Source organism: Pagrus major, chromosome 16 (genome assembly GCF_040436345.1).
Source record: "Pagrus major chromosome 16, Pma_NU_1.0".
NCBI classification, from domain to species: domain Eukaryota; kingdom Metazoa; phylum Chordata; class Actinopteri; order Spariformes; family Sparidae; genus Pagrus; species Pagrus major.
In genome coordinates this window covers 19,417,248-19,438,440 of record NC_133230.1, presented here as the reverse complement: position 1 = coordinate 19,438,440, position 21,193 = coordinate 19,417,248, and the positions used below count along the sequence as shown (strand labels likewise).

The following is a 21,193-nucleotide window of genomic DNA, read 5'->3' as shown; positions in this document are numbered from 1 at the left end:
GATGGAGGAGTCCTGTGGCTAAATTACGTGTCTGATGTTGCTTATCAAACAGCGCCATGGTAACACATCAACACAGCGTGGTTTGTAAAACATATTTCACTGCTAGAGACGTTTTGTAGATTAGGCATTATAACGACTGTTGTGTGACCAGAGCTAGTAGATCTGATGACCTTGCTGATATAATTGATCCATTCAAGCTACCAGGAAAACAAGATTGGCATCGATGAGCAGTTAAGACCGCAGACCAAGCTGGTGTGAGGTCAGAAAAAAAGTGATTAGATATGAGCTTTGAAGCTGTAAACATCCAGCCTTGATCTATTAACAACATTATGACTGAGAGAGAAAAGTTCTAGTTCGCCTGTCCATAGAAATATTTTGCCACACATCACTAAAATTACATCTTGATCTAAAATAGCATTACGTTACTCAGCGTTATGTGTTTCATCACGTCCATGATTTCAAAAGTGCTATTTATGTTATTTCCTTTTAAATGTTTTTTAGGTGAAATCTAATTTGAGAGAAAAGAAGACGAGAGGAGGGGCAGCCTGGAAACATCCTGTTGAAGATAAATGAATTAAGACAAACAAACTAAAACCACAATTACCACAGAGCCTATTTATCATGCCAGGAATTTGCCTTCCAGGTCAAAACGATGAATGTAGTAACTCACAATCGTGGCTTCACATGCAACTCAGCTGACTCCCTTCAGCCTGGTGAGTTTATAAAATTTGCTCTTCTCTTGCATAAACACTTTTAAGAAACGAAGCAACGTTTATGTAAGACTTTTGAGGTTATTTACCTTTATGACGCAGCGTAGGGCTACATTTGCTTCATTCTTGATTCTCACAGAGTTAAATCACAGCAATATAATCATACATTAACCTCGTGTTCTCACCTCATTTTCCTCTCTCATGCCATCTATGAGCTCCATCACTTTAATGAAGTGGTGGCAGCGGAGGGAATGATCCACGATATGGGTGGGAAGCGATTTGTGCTGCCAGTGTCTCCATTCCCACAAAGACAGCTCTCTGGAAACTGGTCTCTGGTTTTTGGAAACTTCCTCCTTCGGGACATGAAATGACACCATAGAAAAGTTATGTGTCATATAATATACAGTATAATGTTTTAATTTGCTGTGCTATATTTATGTTATAAAATACTGTTCAAAAAGTAACAATATATTCAAGCCAGACACAGGCAGGAATAAAGTGGCAGGCACTAAAACAAAGCGTTCAGACAGAGGTGCTGCAGCAATGGAAAGTATGAGAAAAATAATGTGTTTTATGAACATTAAAGTATGTAAACATTTTTGAGTAGACACCCAAAATAAACAATTGAACCTGAGAATGAGCATAATATGAGATCTTTAAGATTTAGACAGCTTATATCATGGAAAACTGAAGCTCTGCCACTGTATTATGTCAAAAGCGGGAGCCAACGCAGATTTGCTCAGAGTTGCAGAACCATTACAGGCTTCAAACAAATCCAAACCTGAGAGGTCTATTCAATATATCTGAATTTAAAGTCTTCTTTCCTTTCCCAAGATATCAATTATGTTACAGTACTTCCAATGTGCCTGTTTGATTAAAAGATGTTAAAATTCGATTGCTTGATGACTCTTGGCCCATCGACTTTTTTTGTAAACTACTGAATAAAAGGTTGTTCTATGTATCTATAATGTATTATTTCATTATTGAAGGATCTTAACTTATATTGTCTGTTGGTTTCATGGAATGGATGTGTATGCTAGCCTCAAAATGGGACAGATTTATCTTCATGTCGTCCATTGTTTGGTACTCTTAACCTGTTAAAGAGAGAAACTAACAAACAAAGAAATAAAGAAAGTAACCTGAGGTGGTAGATCAGTCGGTAAGGTCATGAAGTGTGACTGTTTCAGGGTTGGATGAGCTTCATCTTTCTCCAGCCTCATGGTGGACGCCCAGAGGGAATATTCAGTACTGCTCAGAAACCCGTCCGATGTTGTGCTGCCCTGGCAAACTAACACGTCAGACACACACAAACTCAGAAAACCATGTCCACTTTTTCCAGTCAAAAAAGCTTTTTTCTCCATCTCCATTTTGAATAATCAAAATCTAGTCCTGCTTCATCACTCACTCAGGTTTTGAGGGTGGATGAGTGAGGCCCGTCCTTCAGAGTGGGACCTCCGACCCCTGACAGACCGCCTGCTGTTCTCCTGATGGTCGAACTGGCCACAGGTAATGTGCATCTTATGCAGGGTGGGGTTCACCCCCTCAGGCAGCATACGGGGACTGTTGGGGTACATGTGGAACCCGCTTTTGCTGCTGATAATGGCCTTGTACACACTGCGCTTGTTGCTTTGGCTCTGGTTGTAGGTCTGAGGAACACAAAGGTTTAAAATTTGGCATGGGTGTTAAATGTTAAGTGCATTTGGTAGAGCAACCAATGTTAAACACTCACCCTCTCCTCGCGTCCCTCAGCCAGGATGACAACAATGCGTCCCTGCCGCTTACGTCCAGTACGTCCCATTCGCTGCACCAGGCGGATGGGATTCTTCTGAGCATCGAAGCATACAATGAGGTCCACCTCTCCGATATCCAGCCCCTCTTCCCCAACACAGGTCGACACCAGCGTGTTGAAGCCTCCCTGACGGAACCTGTGCACCACCTACAACACATGTGAACAGCAGAAACAAAGCAAGAAATTGTCAAAGTACGCTTTCACTTGTGTATCTAGTATGCAATTACATACCTGTGCTAGTGACTTTAATTGAGGTCATTGTGCGAACGTTCTGAACAAAATGCCTCTTTTTAATAACATATTAAGGATGGTTTGGTTTATTTTTAGTAAATGCTGTGCGTACAAGACATAATGTACATTTACATCCAAGTGTCATCCCTGCGTCATTTATTTAGAAGAAAATGGCACAGACTGTAGACAGAGGCAGACAGAGAAGCTTCAGTGCTAAGCAACCAGCACTGAAAACATCCCCATCCACCCACTTTTCTGCTTGTTTACAAGATACATTTCTTCAGTACCACAAATTAGACAAGAAGAAAGACACAAAAGAAGTTTCAATTAAGTCTCCAGATGAAAGATGAACCATAAACTGGGTATAAAATTATAGTAATTTTACTCTCCGTAAAATTATTGTGAAATGGTATTTTAGTGTCTTTAGTGGTGCCTTTTGATTGCCCTTTCATTGCGGAGCAAGCTCACAATACTTCAGGAAGCACAACCAAGGAAAACTTAAATTAAAGTCTTAATTCACTTAAACCTCACTGTAAATCTGCCCTCAATTCATGAATGAGTCATAGAGTCTCTACCTCCAGTTGCTCCTTCTGGGTGAAGCCTTTCACTCCCTTCCCTGCTGAGGCTTGGCCCATAAACGTCATGACCCTTATCAGCGGAGCATGGCGGTTCAACATAGCTGCGATCTCCTGCACGCTCTCACGAAACGATGAAAAGATCATCACACGGGTGCTTACTTCCTGAGGACCTGAACCTGTACATTAATGAGACAGGAGAGACACAGTATGAGCCGATTACTGACGCGGCTTTAACGAACAGTGTGCCTGTTTGTTCTGTGATCCTCTGCAAATTTAATATGCTATGTGTAAACATACCCTCATCAAACATTATAGGATTCGAAACGCCGTTTGGATACTGTGAAGCTGTTAATTAAATTGGGATTCACGGAGAGGCCGTAAACATCACACAATAAACTTCACTATTGCATCTTTAATGTAAGCCTAGCAACAAGGTTAAACAGTGTCAACAAAAGACTCAATGCTTTCTCTTTGCTGTATGTGGAACATGACTATATTTCAGCTCTAACACAGAACGATCACTGCATGTATGAGTCACATATCAGTTGCACTGCTATAATAAGTAAATCACCAGTGTTTGCTGAGCTCTCAGCCCACAGTCTGAAATGCTGTAGCACCACCTCCTCCAGTTTCTCCAGTTTTGGGTGACTGTACACGAATGGCTCATCTGGACCTAGAAGTATTAATCATAAAGGGTGTTAATCAAACAGGGGCTGTGTATTATTTTCTACATTTTAAAGTAGCTTGTATATTGAAATATTTATTTTCTTAACTGGACAAAAGTGGTATCCAGATACTTCCCATCAAAATGCCTCAACCAACTACATACAACAGCTCAGAAATGTGACTGAAGTGTCATGAATTATAGTTCAGTTACCAGCAGATGGCTTCACAAACATTGCTTCCATCTCATGGTAAAGGTCCATGAAGGTGGGAGTCCGCTGCAGCTCATTTCTGGCCCTAGACATCTCTGAACCAAACAAAGCAAACACTTCAGCATTATGCATTTATGAGTGTAAATACACCCAGGTGCACTGAAGAACTGATGAAGAAATGCTCTCTAATGCAGCACATGTATCTGTGGATAAAGTGCAACAAAATACACTGAAAGCCTGAAGGCAAGGTGACCGACCTCTGGATCCGTCCATGATTCCCTGGATGTAGAAGAAGAGCGACCGGAGCCCCATCTGCATCAGCAGCTCGTAGCCGTGATACAGACTGATGCAAAGGGCAAAGTCGCCCTCCAGCATTCCCTGCTGTGGACCCTGTGGAGAGGAGAGCATGTAAGTCCACAAGACCACTGGTAGGACCACAGGAGAAAAAAAATCAAAATTTTAAGCTTTATGTATATCAACACGTGTGTGTGTGTGTGTGTGTGTGTGTGTGTGTGTGTGTGTGTGTGTGTGTGTGTGTGTGTGTGTGTGTTTGTATGTATGTTTTTAACTTGTTTGATAACCTTTCCCATTTTTGTCAGATCCGGGGCTCCATACATCTTAAAAAGGAGGACCAGCAGGATCATATTATGTAAAAATGTATACTCAAGCAAACAGTATTTCACACAATAGCACGTAATGATTCATAGAACCGAGTCTGTGCCTTGATCTGTGGCGGTGGGTTCTTGCGGAACTGATCCCTGGCGAGGATGAGCTGGTATTTGCTGAGAGTCCGCAGGTCTTTGTGTGCCATCACCCGGTTCTGGACCAGACGAGACATGAATTTCTCCAGCACCTGGCAGGAAGAATAACAAACAGATACACAGGGTCATCGATAATAGGCCACTTCCTGTCTTAAGGTGTAATGCATCAGACTGACTGACTGCTAAGTGCATCCGCATAGACACACAGGCACACACAAATGCATGACCTCTGTGAATCTTTGAGATTTGCAGGTGTTACCTCTATTAGTAAACAGATTTGCACTGACTGAATAATAGTCTTACTTCAACGAGAGACACATAATAACACTAAAATATTCTTTCTTCGTCCTGTCCTCATTTCCTTATAATAGGAGGAGAGATGGAAGCAGTTTTTCAAACAGACAATTTCAACAAATCTATTCATCTTCACCACTGCAGATAATCAGAGACAGGGTCATTACAATTTCAATTTCAGCTGTGTGGAGCTGCTGCTCTAGAAACCAAACAGGATAAAAGGATGTCTGAAAGAAGAAGTGGGCTGCCATTTGGAATCAATTCATAAAAAAGTAAAACATAAAAAAGAGAGATTTTGTAACAGGTGACAAGCAATTTAGTTCTTTTGATTTGTAAGTTATACTTGTGTTATAAAATGTAATTAGAAAATTACTCGACAAGTAGGCCGAATTCTACATGTCGGTCTATATTAAACACTTTTCAAATTTATAGTTAGTTTTATAATAATATAGGCAACATTTTAACATTTCTAAACATGTTTTTAAAATATTGTATACATTATAGGGTATATAAATGGATTTTATTTTCATTTTTCATATAATACATATTAAACTTTTTGGGTTTTTTTATTTTGTTGGGCAATCAAGCATCATAATGAACAAAATGAGAACAAACACAAGACCTTCCTGCTGCATGTGACATAAAAAGACATTCACAATGAGTCAAAGTTGTCAATAGAAATAAATTGATTATTTGAGTAAAACATATTTTACAGCCACTCTACCATCTTCTGATGAACCGGTAGTTCAAAGTAAGATGGCTTACCCTCACAGCTGTCTTAACACAGATATTTTTTATTATATATTTCATAAACACCTTGACCATCTCTCTGAGCAACAAGTGCTCATACAATAATAATAGGATAAAATAGAATAGGGAACCTTCTTTCTCTTTTACGTGGAAAAAAATGCAAATTTGAAGCTTTGTTCTCGAAGAGGAAACTCAGCGGTCAACCCAATTTCTGCTAAACATCAGCCTGCCTGTCCGAGGTGAAATGTGAGTGTGCTTCACACAGCTTATGAAGACAAAAGCAAAGACTTAAATAACAGCCTTTAATTCCCCCGACCTTTCAGAAAACATCAACAGCTATATCACCTAGCCCTCAATGTTCTTATATAACGAGGCCACCTCATCTCTTTGGGACTGTGCTTCATCACATATGATATGGTTCAAACTCAAAAACAGTGACCTAACAAGTGATCGCTAAAGAAGATTTATCAACAAACCATAGCTAAGTGAAATGATGCAATGCCATTATTTGAAATACTGCAGGGACTTTATTTCTGTTGTGGAGTGAGATTATAAAGAGTTTACTTTTTTAGTGAGTTTTTTAGTGTATGGGACAGAAAGAGGATTATTTGAATGAGGAGGATATTTATTTTTTATTAATAATTCCGACTATTCATTCCTCTGTTTTCTTTTTTAAAGAAATTGTAATACAAAATGTTATAAAATGTTATAAAACAGATTCTGGAATCTCTAAGGCAAGTCATGCTTTCAATCTGTGTAAATGTACACATGTACAGTGTGTGTACTTGTACATGTTTGTACTGTACATGTGAATGTGAATGTATGTTTCTTTATTGGTGACATTTTTAACAAAACTATTCAAACATAGTTAGGACAGGTGTAGACAATGATGGACCACTGAAGGGGATGAGATGAACGAGGAGATTTAGTTGCACAGTGCAGGTTTAATTCAGCACTGGGTACAAAGGTAAAGATATACCGGAAGGACCAGAAAAGACTGTAGATTTTCAGTAAATGTCAACATAAGAGAAATACATTTGTGAGTTAAAGGAAACTTGCAGTTAAATACTTCAAATTCTACAATTTTTAATCAATTAAACATGGCAACATGAAGTCTTCTGTCTTCTGTGTATGATTTACTGTATGTGCATGTCTGAACTTGAACTTGAAGATGGTTACAAAGCAAAATCTCTCTCCCTACTGTAGTGAATTGACAGGTGGAGCTCAATGAGAGAATGTGTACGCAGCAGACTGGACCAGATTATGAGATTACACAGAACCAGATTACTGAGGTTGCTATTTTTGTCTGGCTGGAATGTGGAGTGAAATGACAGAAAGTGCCGAAAGAAAAACTGAGTTCTAGTTCAAATCCTAGCTTTCTGCGGTCCAATTTGGGCCTGCCGAGTACTTTTACCTGAGGCTGCAATTGAGGATTATATTCATTATTAATTAGCCTGCTGACGTTTTTGTAAGTAAAGGATTGATTGTTTAGTCTATAATACATCAGAAAAACAGGGGAAAATGCCCATCACAATATCCCTGAGCACAAAGTGACGTCTTGATTTGCCCAAAAACAGTCCAAAACACCCCAAAAATTCAAGTTTGTTAGACATGTATGCTTGAAAAATGATCTAAATGATTACTTGATTATGAAACATAGTTATTTCAATTACCTTTTCCATGTATGAGGTATATTTATGAGTCATCTAGAAAGACGTGTGTGCTATCGGAGTATTAGTCTTTGTTGACCAATACATTTACTTATATAGCCATCTGTTCATTCATTCTGAGGAATACATTAAAACCACAAAAGCTTGAAGTGTCCTACAGTTTCTATACCTTTTTGTGCTGTTGCAATAGGAGATTTTTCAATAAAGCCATGAAAAACCTGTCACAATAACCGATAAACAGATGGTAAATGTTTATGTTTATGAAGGGAGTACAGAGAAAGACAGACAACAGTTGGGAAGTGGAGAAAAGATAAATTAGATTAATCCTTACATCAAATGATACAATTAACACCTGCTGCGTAAGTCTTACGTGAAATGGTTACAAAAGAATGATTGATGACATTATATATATATATATATATATATATATATATATATATTATACTTATTTTAATTTCATCCACCTACCATACCAGGACAACAAACAACAAACAATAAAGTTTATCATTGTGACAGTAAATATCTTGTCAGTGTATAGTATCAATACAGGTCAAAAAACAATTACAAATCAGTGCATTCTGTTTTTATTTGTTCAACACAGTGTCCCAGCTTTTCAGGAAACATTCGCAGAATAGGTCAGATGTCGTGAAAGCTGGATTTGCTGTAATGCGCAAAACAGGGAGACAATCACTGTTCTTCCCCTGAAAATAAAGCAAGAGTTTCAGGCAACAGCAGATGGGGGGAGGATTTGGAGGAGGGGGCAAAAAGCAAAAAAACAGAAGGAAAAACACTTCTAAAAAACTATCATGAAGAATATCACAGAAAGAGGGACTCTTTTCAGTCATGGTCTCATTTGTTTAAAATAATAACAGTAATGTATCACAAGTAAAATAATAATGTAACAACAAACATAGGGTAGTGTGGGGTAAGGGTCTCATAAAAATAGTAAAACAAACATGAAGTGAAGGTTGGATTTGGATTACTCCAAAAGCCAGTAAGATTATTAAAAAGAGGAGAGGAGAGGACGTGTGCCAAATGACAACATCGTTGACGGCAGCCTCACTGAGCATGCTCAGTGGGGGCCAGCGGTTGATTGGTTGAGGGGGCATGGAGCTAAGTGACGTGGGGAGTGGGTGAACAAGCCAGTCTGTGTTCAGCTATTAATAACAGAACCTACACTGAGCTGAACTCTCACTCCTGCATGTCAACAATGGCGGGACTTCTTGATACATATCTGTGTGTCTGCGCGATGAAGCTTAGCCTTGCAATAACTGACACTTTTAAGGAACGACAAGTATGAGGAAAGAAAAAAAACAGCCTGCTCTTCTCAAATGAAGAGTGGAAATTACAGTATGATTAATCTGATTAATAAACGATGAAACCCTATTGTTAATGCGAGGGTTCTTATTTCATTTATAAGGGCTGTCGAAAAATCAAAATGCAATTACAATGTGGCTGTGAGGTTTTATTATGACAAGATATAAAGACAAAGCACAACAATGGCATAGATGTATATATGTTACAGCCAGGCAGGGGGTCTATTAGGTCAATCCCTCCCTTCTATAGTGTTGTAGGTCGTGTGTATATGTGCAAATGTGTCTGTGTTTGCATGTGTGTATTTACATGAAGAATACTCCACACAGACTATTGAGGATTATATAATCACTCTCTACGTGCGTGTTGGAGGGTGCAACATGGAGGGTGCAACATGGCTGCTGGCTGTTGAGCGTCACAGATCAGAGGAAATCCTGCTTAGTCTGTCCCCTAGTGCACAAGTTCAGCTTTGTTTATTATCCTCGCAGTGGAAATGTTTGTTGTAAATCAACCGAAATAAAAGACAGTAATAAAATAATGAAACATGAAAAAAGATGAAACAAGACAAAGAACATAAGGCATAATTATTTAAAATGAATAAGCAACTCTCTTTTTAAGAGGGTTTGGTGTTTGTGTCCACATAGCTCATTGTCTATTTTACAGTCTGTTGCAGTGGGTCTGTATTCCCTCTACTATTACACCTACAGACAGTCATGGCTGTCACGCAGACACACTCTCGACCTGCTCCCTGCTGGGATAAAGGGATTTACATTAAGTAAGGAAATGCATTGGAATGACTTAGAGCAACTATCTCAAAAACATAACCAAAAAGTCAACTAAATAAAATACAAAAATAATAAAATAATTCAAATAAAGAAAACACAGTATCTAGTGCCATTTTCTACCCAGAACAACTGCCAATCCAGCTTTTCGAATAAGACAATTTGCTGCTTTTCTCTGTTTATAATTAGAAATTGAATATCTTTGGGTTTGGTCACACAAAATAATGCAATTTGAAATTGACAGATGTTGCTGTCAGTTGCCTTTGGTATTTTCTTATATCTTATGGTATAAGCAAGGGGTGACCAAACTAATTCCTCGAAAGCTAAAAACTGACACTAAATGGTGGACCATGGGCCAAAAGAAAGCACCTGTTGTATAATGTTGTTCAGATGCATAATATTACCATACGAAGTCAGAAAACCAATCCAGGTGATCAATTTTCAAAGTACGATCCTTATTGGTGTCTCTCTGCCTGCCTTGTTCAGATTATGAAAAACAATTGCCAAGTATGGATTTAACATATTTTAAGACCATTTTACTAGTTGTTTTTTTAAAGCATGCAAACAGTGATTCATATCATAATTTTAATCTATTCATTTTGTTTTGGCTGGAAACATCTGGCAGACCAAATCCAACCTTATGTCTCATAATCATTCGTCTCAGCTCTATGGACCGCAGCACATATTAAATAGGAGACATGTAAGAACTTTTATTATTATTGACCCTCCTGGGATTACTGTCGGATGAATCGTCTGTGCCCGGCAAGGTGGGGGTCTCATGTATTTATCTTCTCGGGCAGCAGGAAGGGGCGGGGCCTGTGTGAGGCCGCAGCGTCACGTGGTCCGTCCTCGTCTCTAAACATCGCATTCATCCCGGGCTACAAAGAGGGAAGCGTCGCGCTGCTCCGTGCAGTTGACGGAGACGACTTCTTTCTTGGTATTTTTTTTTTAAGAATAGAAAGTAGACCCGGCGAAGGTGTATGACTCGTTTGAGTCAGATGTAACATTGAATATGGCTGAATATGTCGAGGAAAGCAGCGTAGTGTCTGGTTTGTTTACCAGAAAGTAACGACGGGTCCAATCTGGACAGGCAACTCACCGAGGTCCGAAGATTAACACTTAAACGAAGCTAATTTCAGCGGCGATTCAAGCTTTTTTTCTTTCTTTTTTATTAATTTCCAGGCAACCCATTGAGGGCTTTTTTTTTCTCTAAACAACTCTTGCGAACAGAAATGGACCGAGGCGGCTGTCAGATGAGCGGCGGCGGCGGTGGAGGAGACCGCAGCGGGCCCGAGCAGTCCGGGATGATCACGCTGGAGGACCTGGAGTCTTTCCCGGAAGAACAGCTGTCTGACTCGGGGAACGGCAGCCTGGAAGAAGAGGCAGAAACCATGGAGGAAGACGATGGCCGACTGCTGCAATACTGGCAGGACGTAGCGAGGGGACACCAAGTGGAAGTTGCTCAAGGTAAAAGAATAATAATAATAAATACGTCGAGAAATACAACGTTGGCACAATGACTTTAAGGTTTTAATCCCATTTCTTTTTAGGGTTATAAACTTTCACTTCTATATTACAAAAAAAGTAAAAGCCACTCGACTTTGACATGTCTGACTTTACTTTGGTTCAACTTCCTCAAGGCATACCGCCATGTACATTGACCTAGTTTCAAACCGAGACACACATAGACATACCTGTACCAGCTTGGAAAAACTATTTCCCTGCCCCTTAGTCAAAGTTTCAACTGTAAAACTAAACGAGTCAATACATTAGCTGCAAGGCCAAACTTTGGAGCAAAACAGACAAAAAAAAAGTTAAACTCCAAGCATGGAAACATGGCCCAGCTGTATAACAACAGCAAGGTAAACACAATGTGAGGTCATGGGACCTCTTGTTTATTATTTTAGTGTCTGCAAAATCAGACAAGATGACAGCGAGCTCATCTACAAATACTTCCACAATTCAACTGCAAACATATTCTCAGATGAGATCTAGTGATCTATTAACAATTGCATGAAAATTTGGAGATCCTCTTAGTAGAAATAATGAGGAAAGCCTTCTGTCACACAGCAGTGTGGCAGAGAAAGCAAGAGATCACAAGAACAGTGATCCAGTCCATGATGAATTGTGTTATCAGTCCTATAAAAGCAAATAACTGTTTCTGCTTGTAGATGAAAGTATTCTAATAGGACAGAACAATAGCATGGGGGAAAAGGTGTGGTATTGTAGTGTAGTGCACTCCTAAAGCAGTAATAGTATGGTTAATAGGATAGTGATACTAGAGGTTGCGGTGTCTAGCAGGTAACATTAAAAAAAATGTAAAATTGAAATAAAATACACTTTTATCTTACATTTTGTGAGGAATACAAAGTCACTGGTTGTCAAACAAAAAGCAATGAATGGTTTAACAGTGTGGAATATCTGTAGCAGCATTGGCATTTGAGAGTACTGTAAATGATTTGATTTCAATTTCAACCTCGCAATGAAATAAGTAAAAAGAAAAGGGCACATCATCACAGTAAACACACTGTTCGCTGCATCCAGTAGAAAAGGTGCTTTGTTTCTGGGATATGCAAACAGTGACCTACCAAATAAAATTGCCTGTGATAAACCCTGGCTGCTCCATATGTCCATTAGTTTGTATGTTTGGTGCATGATCTATTCGCAAGCTGTCTGAGATGTAGTCAGGACACTCAACGTTGAACTGCTTTGCAACCCTTACACTAGAAAGATTGCCTCTGACACAGCAATCGGGTGTTTGCATCTGACTTGAGCATGCAGTCGAGCGGTTTCTTTGGCAATCCTGTCACAGCATTGGTCCTCACAGTCCAATTTGCTGTTGGCAGCCGTTGTGTTAATTTTGAAGTGGCAACATAGCTTTTGAAGTAATTAATTTGGCAGTCACAACGTTTTTTTGAAACCACATAAACCAAGGGGAAACAAGGAATTGATTTCAGGCACTGATCTTTCCATTGGTTCATCTCAAATGACTGATACCATTACAACATTTTCTCTGGAAAATTGTTGGCAAATATACTTAAAAAGTACCCAAATTAAATTTTAGCTTTTCTGTGCGTTAAATCAATGATCACTTCTGTCGACATGTAGCTCCAGGAGTCTCATTTTACCATAGATGTCCAGACATGCTAGGCTAGAGACAACAAGAGCAGTTGTTGTGAACTTGGAACCTTCCAAGTCAATGCTAATCACAGATCTTGGATACACAGACCAGAACAATGGGCCCATTGACACTGGCTAAACTTCAACATTTTAATTCCCGCTTCACAGCAATAAAATGTTATTTTCAAAACACGTCAGATTTGTGTTTTTGTGTGTTGTAGGGCACAAAAACGTTGAACAAAATGAATATCAAAGCCCTCTCTATTAGATCAGCTTATGTATAGTATAACTTGTAAGCAATGGGTTCCCTTGTTGGCTTGCATCTTCTTAAAATCAAGCACTGTGTGACCCCTCATCACCAGTTTAACATGCTTATAGTGTAAGTCAGGAGAAGTGATTTTTTTTTTCCTTAAACATTTTGTTAAATAATTGTTAGGCATTTGAAAGGCTAGGAAATATGGATTATTTGTGAACAGTCCAAAAAAATAAGCATTATTTTGTGTATACGTCATTCTTTTACTCTCCAATCCCTTTGGTTGTCCTGACCTCAAGTTAAGCACCCCCATCTGTCGTCAGACTGGGTTCTCACTTAGAATCCAGTAACACAGACTGGCACGTCCGTCTTCTGCCCTCAAACCCAAGCTCTAATTGAGGAGTTAATACAAAATCACCTACTGGGGCTCTCAGACTAGGGGAGGGGGATTAGCTACCTTGCCTGTACTGGTACTGACGTTGCAGCGGCTAAGTCTACTAATACTGTTGCCAAGGACAGAGGCCAAGGCCACACGATAAAGTCCTTTTCTCTAATTGGGATGGAGTTGGATGGACAGGGCTGAGGTAGGAGCTCAGTTGTGCTAGCAGATGGAGCTGTTTGATTGGTTAACTGTGGCCAGGACTACAAACACAATTTAAATTCCACTGTAGCTACCAACTAATTGTAGTACTACCACATATATTGTTTAAATGGTATCCATAGCAGCATGTCATTGCAGCCTCCAGCAAAATGGATGGCTGTAAACACAAATCTAGGCCACTTAGGATTCATCCATACAATTTTATGATATAGACTCTTGCAGTGCGACCTATTGGCACAGTGCAAATGCCCTTTTAAGACTGAATGATTTTCATGTCTCGTTTTCATGAGGTCAGAGAAGCAGATACCATCAACAGCTGAGGATGCATGAAGGGTTCCTAGCTTGTAAACAAGATGGAATGTGTGTTTTCAAGTGAGTGAGTGAAATTCATGAACAGAACAAAACTGAACTTGCCTTATGCCAAGTATCACAGATCCTACTTAATTGCAGTCTAATCTTAAAAGTTGGGATGATGCAGATGTTTCTCAGTTATATCGGTGTGTTTGAAACAGATGAATAGAAAACAAGAATGAGCATGTTTCTGTCATCTCTTCCCATTTACGTATAGTGCCTCTATTGGCCCTAGTTAATACCAGCCAGTCAACGCATTAGACCTTCCCTGCAGTGGGTGTCAAAGTTTATTATGACATGCATAAATACACACACCCCACATTGTCCCTGAAGCAAAGGTCCAACTTAATGAAGTCTATCTACTGACATCAAATGTGAAACCACAATAAAACACTACGTGTTCAAAGTTAGTACACAGGTGATTATTGACAGTCGCAGTAGTTCTAACTAGATTCCTATTTGTAAACACCTGTTTAACTGCTGTGCATTACATTGCATTATGTAATTTGACACGTAAGAAAAGCCATATATAGAATGCACACTCAACACTTCCTACAGGGAGCTGAACTCTAGGAGTGTGTGTCCATAAAGCATTTTTCTCTCGCAGAAAAGTGCCGGGGTACCCTGGGATGAAGTGCTTGTGCAGTGAGAGAAAAGCACTCCTTTACCAGAGCGTTTACTGCACAGCTTTTACAAGCAACAACAACTCACACCAGCAACATTCAGTTTCCCAGCAATCTGCTCCCACAAATGGGCTTGTATGTATCTGTTATGACATATCACAGCCTATCTGAGGAACTCTGGCTTGCTACATCAGCATCTTCTTTTAAATCACACATAAAGAATGTAATTCACATGGTATGTTATTATTATTTATTAAATAGAAGAAGCTTGGTTACCAGGGTGATGAGTTCTGTCCCATCTAAAATATGATTAGTTGCCTAAAAAGAGCAACAGCGAGATCATTGGCCCCCTTCTGCAAAGACCAAACATTGCATAATGTTATTCTGCTCAAATTCTGTGTTAAATCTGTGTCAACTATTGCTGATAAAATTTGAATACTCCTATTTTAACAAAGCATAAATGGCCTATAAAGGAGAAGTCTGAAGCTCACGGGAAGTGTAGTTGTTGAAAGGACATTATGAAAACAATGCCTAGACAATTAGGTGTCAGTTTGATGGAAAAATAATACTGCAGACCAGAGGTTTGTGGCACAGAAGCCAGACTGAAAGTGGGGTCTGACCACAGCCCTGTACTGATTATAAAGCTTGTGCACAAAAACAAGTGTGTCTGTTGACCGGGTGGTCAGTGTTGACTATTCTGCTGCTATAGAAACTGATGAGTTTGCTTGGGGTTTGCGTGCAGCCCTTCAGGTAGATAACCATCCAGTGGTTTAAGCTGTGGTGTTTCTTCTCCTTCCCTGTCTCTTATATTGGAGACACACACATAAAACTGGGAGGTAATATTTTACTGTCAAATATACACGGTCATTAACCTTGCTGTGCCACTGCTCCTAATCATGACATCCTGCTACATGAGCCCACACTCTCTCACACGCACGCACACCAAACCACAGCTTGGTCCGTTGTCAAAGGATTGATCACCTAAATACACAGATCCCTCTGACCCAGCTGTCCTCCATCATATTGACTGACAAAATGTGATTTAATTTGGTTTACCTCAAGTGCCCTGTATTTGACAGTTCAACAATGGAACATAGTGCCATTATTAAATCTACCAACATGGGCATCATCATAAAAGAGTGGGTAATAGGTCATATATGCTTCAGTATTTTAAAAAAGCATTGGCTCCTGCGGTTGTCCCTCTCTGTTAATACCAGTCTATACCTGGCCCTGGGCAGCTTTAGTCAATGTTCTCTCCACCAGCTCCAATAAACATTACACTCTGCGACATCCTGGCACAGCACTCTGTCCATCTGGCAACCTCTTCTCACACAAACCACCAACACTGCCTGCCAGCAGATTACAGGAAGTGGGGACGTTTTATACAGATTAGAGACAGGAGACTGCAAATGTTAATATGATGTGAACAGAAAAAGGTTTATGGAAGAATGTTTACACTCCAAGCATGTGGAAATCGTATGAGAGGTCACACGTAGCTTCTGCTTTAATATATTTAAATTACCTTTACATGAAACAGTATGCAGCCAGGGAAAAACTTTTTTTTTATTTTGTAACCACTGTTTAACCACATGTTGTTTGTCTGTTGACAGATATGGCAGAGCCTATTCAACAACTAACCAGCAACAACCATGGACGCAGTAACCGAGAACAAGTCCCTTTCACCCTCCTAGCACGCAAAGAGAAGGTATCTATCTGACTTTGTCCACAACAAATTACCTGTATACTTGTGTCACCCTGTTTTTCTACATTTTCACAAGAGAAAAGCTATAAAATTGGGTAGCAGTGACCTAGTTTAAAGTAGATTATTAGTGTGTCTTCACCAGAGACTAGACCTGCAAATGTAGGCCTTACATGACGACCCAATATTTGAGGAGTAGCGGTCAAAAACCTTCCACACCGCAGGACCACAAAGCTCACATTAAATGCAAATGTCCAAACTGGAGTAGCTGATTAGAACAGCAATGAGTGACATAAAACAACAACGATACAGGAATAACTCTCAATGATGAGATTGAACTTTTTCCTGGTAGACTATTCCAGAGACATTTCTCCGGCCCTCTAGTTAAGTTTGATTGAACTGGTCGTGGGCGATAGGGCTATCTTCAGTCTAACAGTATTAAGATATAGTAATTGTTCTGTAAATTCAGTGCCTGTAGTAACAATTCCTTCTCCCTAAACTTGTATTCCCCCCATTTCACTTTCCTCCTCCATGTTTTCTTGTCACTCTCTTGGCAAATCAGATTAGAGGTCCATTACTACCACCAACTATCACTCTCATGTCACGTGAGAACATGGATAGCAGCACTGCTGCCCAAATCACATTACCTTGTGAGGCAGCTGGATTTGCAAATTCTGAGATCACATGATCCTGATTTGCAACAGAGCCTGTCCTGAATATACCAACCCTAGTTCATTTAAGGTCAGTGTGTGACATTATGATGCCTGAATAACCTTTAATCTTCTTGTTCTGACCAATAACAAATTGATTTTAGAATGCTGAGATGCATTTAACATCTTGGATTGCACATACAACAACAAACAGATCCGACCTCTCAGTCGACATCAAATAAACACCAACAGCATCATTATTGGTCTACAATAACATACAGATCTCATGTGCAAGTATGCATCAACTATTCATTTTTAACAAGATGATCGTGCCACCCAATACAATAAGCTTTCTAAACTCCTTAGGGGGCATATAAATTAAGAGGGCTAATTGGTTTAACTTGAGTTAATTAGTTCATTAAAACTTGGCCGTAGACTCCGGTTAAACAAAGGACAATCATGACACCCTATTCTTAGAGCTTAGAGCAGGTTTCAGCGCACGTTGACAGCAAGCAGTCTTAAAGCTGTAGGTCATACACCTGAGCTCAAGTGGAGATTCATAGACAATTATTTTCATCACTGATTCATCTGTGTAAATATCTAATAAAGTAGTTCTACAGCATTCATTTGAAGCACCTCTATTACCTAAACATTATTTATCATTAGATAAAAGACAACAGAATATTTACTGACAGTAAACACCACCTCTCCTTGTAGAAATGTTTTCCATCCAAATAAAGCTCTGTGAAAATCTCTCACACACTTCATAAGACACTCCTTTAGTGCACTCACAAGGCCTAAATGCAGCATGTCTTGAATTATTTTAATTGCAAGTAACAGTTGTGTGGGATGCATCTTCTACACATTTTGTAGACAGCTCAGCTTTCCAGGCATTCATCAGAACATTTTCTGGCATCCTCAATGCTATTTCCCAATTATACTAACAAATGTCACAGAAAACAGTTAAATAAGACTTAATTCAATTTAATGCGGCATTAATGAAATAAACTTGTAACTCATTCTTCTCTTATTTCGTCATCTGTACTTTTTTAGTGTGGGGAGCTGCAGTTTGAGAAGCGCCAGTACGAAAAGGGCCACTGGGCTTGTATAAGAATGCGTGAGGACACTTATGAACAGAGCATCTGCTATGGCTTCATGAGGATAATGAAATACATCTGCCAGCAGAACTCCACAGGTAAGTCCACAAGAAAGGGACTGTTCACCACACACTATCAGGTACTGGCATTTGAAATTTCCAGCCTTGTCTTGTATTTTCATTTGCTGGTGATCATCTCCAAGCTAGTCTGACAGACAATTGCCATCCCTAGGTGACTACCTGGGCATGACGCTCCCCATCGTCACAGTGGTGCGCACAAATGAGAACCAGTCTGTGATCTCCCATGAAGTCACTGTGGCGTATTTCCTCCCCGCTGAGCATCAGGCCCAGCCCCCACAGCCTACTGACGGCGAGATCATCATAGAGATCTGGCCCAGCACTACTGTATACACAAGGTCAGTAGAGCATAAAATAAAAAATAACATGTTTGCTTTTCTTGATGAACTTGAAATGAACTCCCTCTTCTTGTCAGCACTGACGACTAACAATGATTTTTTTTATCAACAATAAATGATGCTTAAATTAATGCTTGGATTTACCTCCTTGGATTCGGCATGGAAATATTCATGCACCACTCCCCCTGCTTCTTCCAGGCCCTTCACCGGTCCCACCAACGAAGTGACCATCATTGATCAGATCAACGCCATGGCAGAACTTCTAGACTCCACCGACATGTGTCTCACCGACTCGTTCATTGTGGCCGGCTACACCAACCCTGCACACAGCCAGCGCCAGAACGAGATCTGGTTCCTAGAGCGACCCTGAGAGATGAGATAATTGAGCAGCATCCCATCTGTGACCCGTGAGGCTCATAAAGAATCCGCTAACACTGCCCCAGCCCAGCTACAGCCTCAGATGCAACATCCTCTTTATTCACCGCCTCTACCTGAACTGACCACCAGCCCAGCACACTCCAGATCAGTCAGGGCCTGGGAGAAAAATCTGCCCTTGACTTAACCCTCAGTGAATTTTCAGTCGTGCTCATTTAGATAGATCCTCTGAACGAAACCACTGCCATACTCTCATTGATATCAACCCAGATGCTCAGATGAAGCATAACATTCATCTCCTACTTAAAAAACCCTTTGCTAGGCACAGTGCCCCCTTGTTAAAACTAGTTTTAACTCTTTGCGCTCTTGTGAAGGCGGTAGCCATTGAGTGCTGTCAGAAACATGCAACAGCCTGTCTTTACACAGCAGAAGCAGGTTCCCAGTAAACATACAGCCTTATCTATATGCTCTGTTTCTGTTTGTTGCACAGCTACAGTGTTCTGTCATGTGGGGTAAAGGTCAACGCACAACACGTCCTTCTCTAGTTTGCTGAGGAAATTGCAACTGTCACTGTTGATCCGCTATTTCTTTAACTCTGCACTAGAGATTACACGTCTATGTGATGCCAGTCACACTGCATTAACCAGTTATTTTGATTTCTACAATAAGTGCAATATTAATTACCACATAACCAACAATCAACAAGTCAGGTATTACATTTGCCGGGCCACTAACCTAACCAATCTAAGGGGGTTTTCAGTTGCTGGTAATGGTGGGTTGGGGAAGGAATCTCCAGCATGCAACACAACCCCATAAAACAACATCCAGATCAGAACTGGTGGCTTCTACCATAAATAAGCTCTTAACACAATAGGTGACACTACATTTAGGAAACATGAATGTACAGCTACAGGGAGGAGGTAGAAACAAATGTCACACTTCTCCAAACCAAACGCTGAAAAACTCACAGATTTTACTGCTGAATGACAATCAAATACCTCTTAAGGTAACTCAATGTATTCCTAATGTTTCAAGTCTGTTCTCACACACACGAAAAAAAATTTCTTCTGTACTTCTTTCTGCTTGCTATTCTGTGTCATCAATGGTGAGTAAGCATTCGCTTATTCAAAAGCCACTGCTACTGAGTAGAGACAGTGAAAAATAGATATAAGAAAGCTAAATTCTGTTTAAGTTGAAGCTGTTTAATGTTCTATCATCAATCTAAAGAGAGTCTAAAAAGTCAGAGAGAAATAAGTATCTTTATCTCATATGCAACATATACAGAGTGATATGCGTCACACCAGCTAACACCTAGAGTTCACGCTGATATAGGAATATTTGGAAATGTATATTTAGTGCTTGGCTGCTAGTAAAAAAAAACTGGAGGTAAAGTAGCCAAATCATCACTGTGTGAGGATTTATCAGGAAAAGAGCATCCTATGAAATGCTAAAGTGGGCACTAATTCAAGCATAAAGCATATTAAATATGTGTAAAAGTGAAATGTTGAGCTTAAATTTTGACAGTTGGTTTCATCTTATTTAATTAAAATAAAAAGAAAAACAGAAAGAAACTAACAGTTAAGAAAGTAAGTATTGGGTTAGGAAGGTTGCCTAATTAAGTCAAGACACCAAATCCAAAGAATTTCTTTTACATTAAATGACTGTAGAGTTGGCATGATACTCTATATAACTGTAGTGCGTAAACACTTGCAAAGCCATGATTCTGGTTGGTTTTCCCTTTAAGAGCCTGGTTATATGGGAACATCAAGTGTGATGATTCAACTTTTTTCCTTTGTCTTTTGATTATTTTTTTTTTTTAGTGTTCTGCAAACATGTGCTGTACTGTGAAAATCAAGTGCATCAACAAAAGCTACTGTGGTTTTCTTTGTTCAATAAAAACGTACTTGTCTCCTGTCTTTGAAATCTACAGTGAGGCTTTTTTTTGTTTAGCTTTTAGGAGTTTTATTGGGTTCTTATAGACAACACACAAGTTCTACTGGGAGAAGAACTAACTCATTAAAAATGTATTAGCTGACTATCAGAGATACAAACAAAAACATCGAAAAGTATCTTACTACAAATTACAAATATTTGCTTATCAAAATAAAATACTGGTGTGAGAAAATAAGTTTAATTTTCAAACACAAGTAATTTGTCATTTAAGAAGCCTAAAAAAAAGATATTTTATTCAAACTAATATTACATTTTAGCCATTTCGTAGCCTCAATATAGGCTTGATGGAAATGGAACACTTT

General features: G+C 39.5%; 2 protein-coding genes across 2 annotated transcripts in view; one reads left to right on the top strand and one right to left on the bottom strand.

Annotated features, from left to right (window-relative positions):
• The window catches only part of fancm (FA complementation group M), a 38,367-nt gene that overhangs the window by 13,555 nt on the left and 3,619 nt on the right, over positions 1 to 21,193 (bottom strand). Inside the window, exons 5-13 of the mRNA XM_073484167.1 lie at positions 4,905 to 5,036; positions 4,441 to 4,573; positions 4,186 to 4,278; positions 3,880 to 3,981; positions 3,306 to 3,484; positions 2,440 to 2,646; positions 2,116 to 2,356; positions 1,850 to 1,998; positions 896 to 1,063 (exon numbers count right to left, since the gene is read on the bottom strand). Of these exons, the coding sequence (XP_073340268.1) occupies positions 896 to 1,063; positions 1,850 to 1,998; positions 2,116 to 2,356; positions 2,440 to 2,646; positions 3,306 to 3,484; positions 3,880 to 3,981; positions 4,186 to 4,278; positions 4,441 to 4,573; positions 4,905 to 5,036 (1,404 nt within the window). The remainder of the gene's footprint in view (positions 1 to 895; positions 1,064 to 1,849; positions 1,999 to 2,115; positions 2,357 to 2,439; positions 2,647 to 3,305; positions 3,485 to 3,879; positions 3,982 to 4,185; positions 4,279 to 4,440; positions 4,574 to 4,904; positions 5,037 to 21,193) is intronic.
• soul3 (heme-binding protein soul3) lies at positions 10,791 to 20,854 on the top strand. Its single transcript, XM_073483414.1, has 6 exons — positions 10,791 to 10,857; positions 10,985 to 11,221; positions 16,313 to 16,407; positions 18,105 to 18,246; positions 18,380 to 18,563; positions 18,762 to 20,854. Exons 2-6 carry the CDS (start codon positions 10,987 to 10,989, stop codon positions 18,931 to 18,933), a joined length of 828 nt encoding a protein of 275 aa, XP_073339515.1. The 5' UTR covers positions 10,791 to 10,857; positions 10,985 to 10,986; the 3' UTR covers positions 18,934 to 20,854.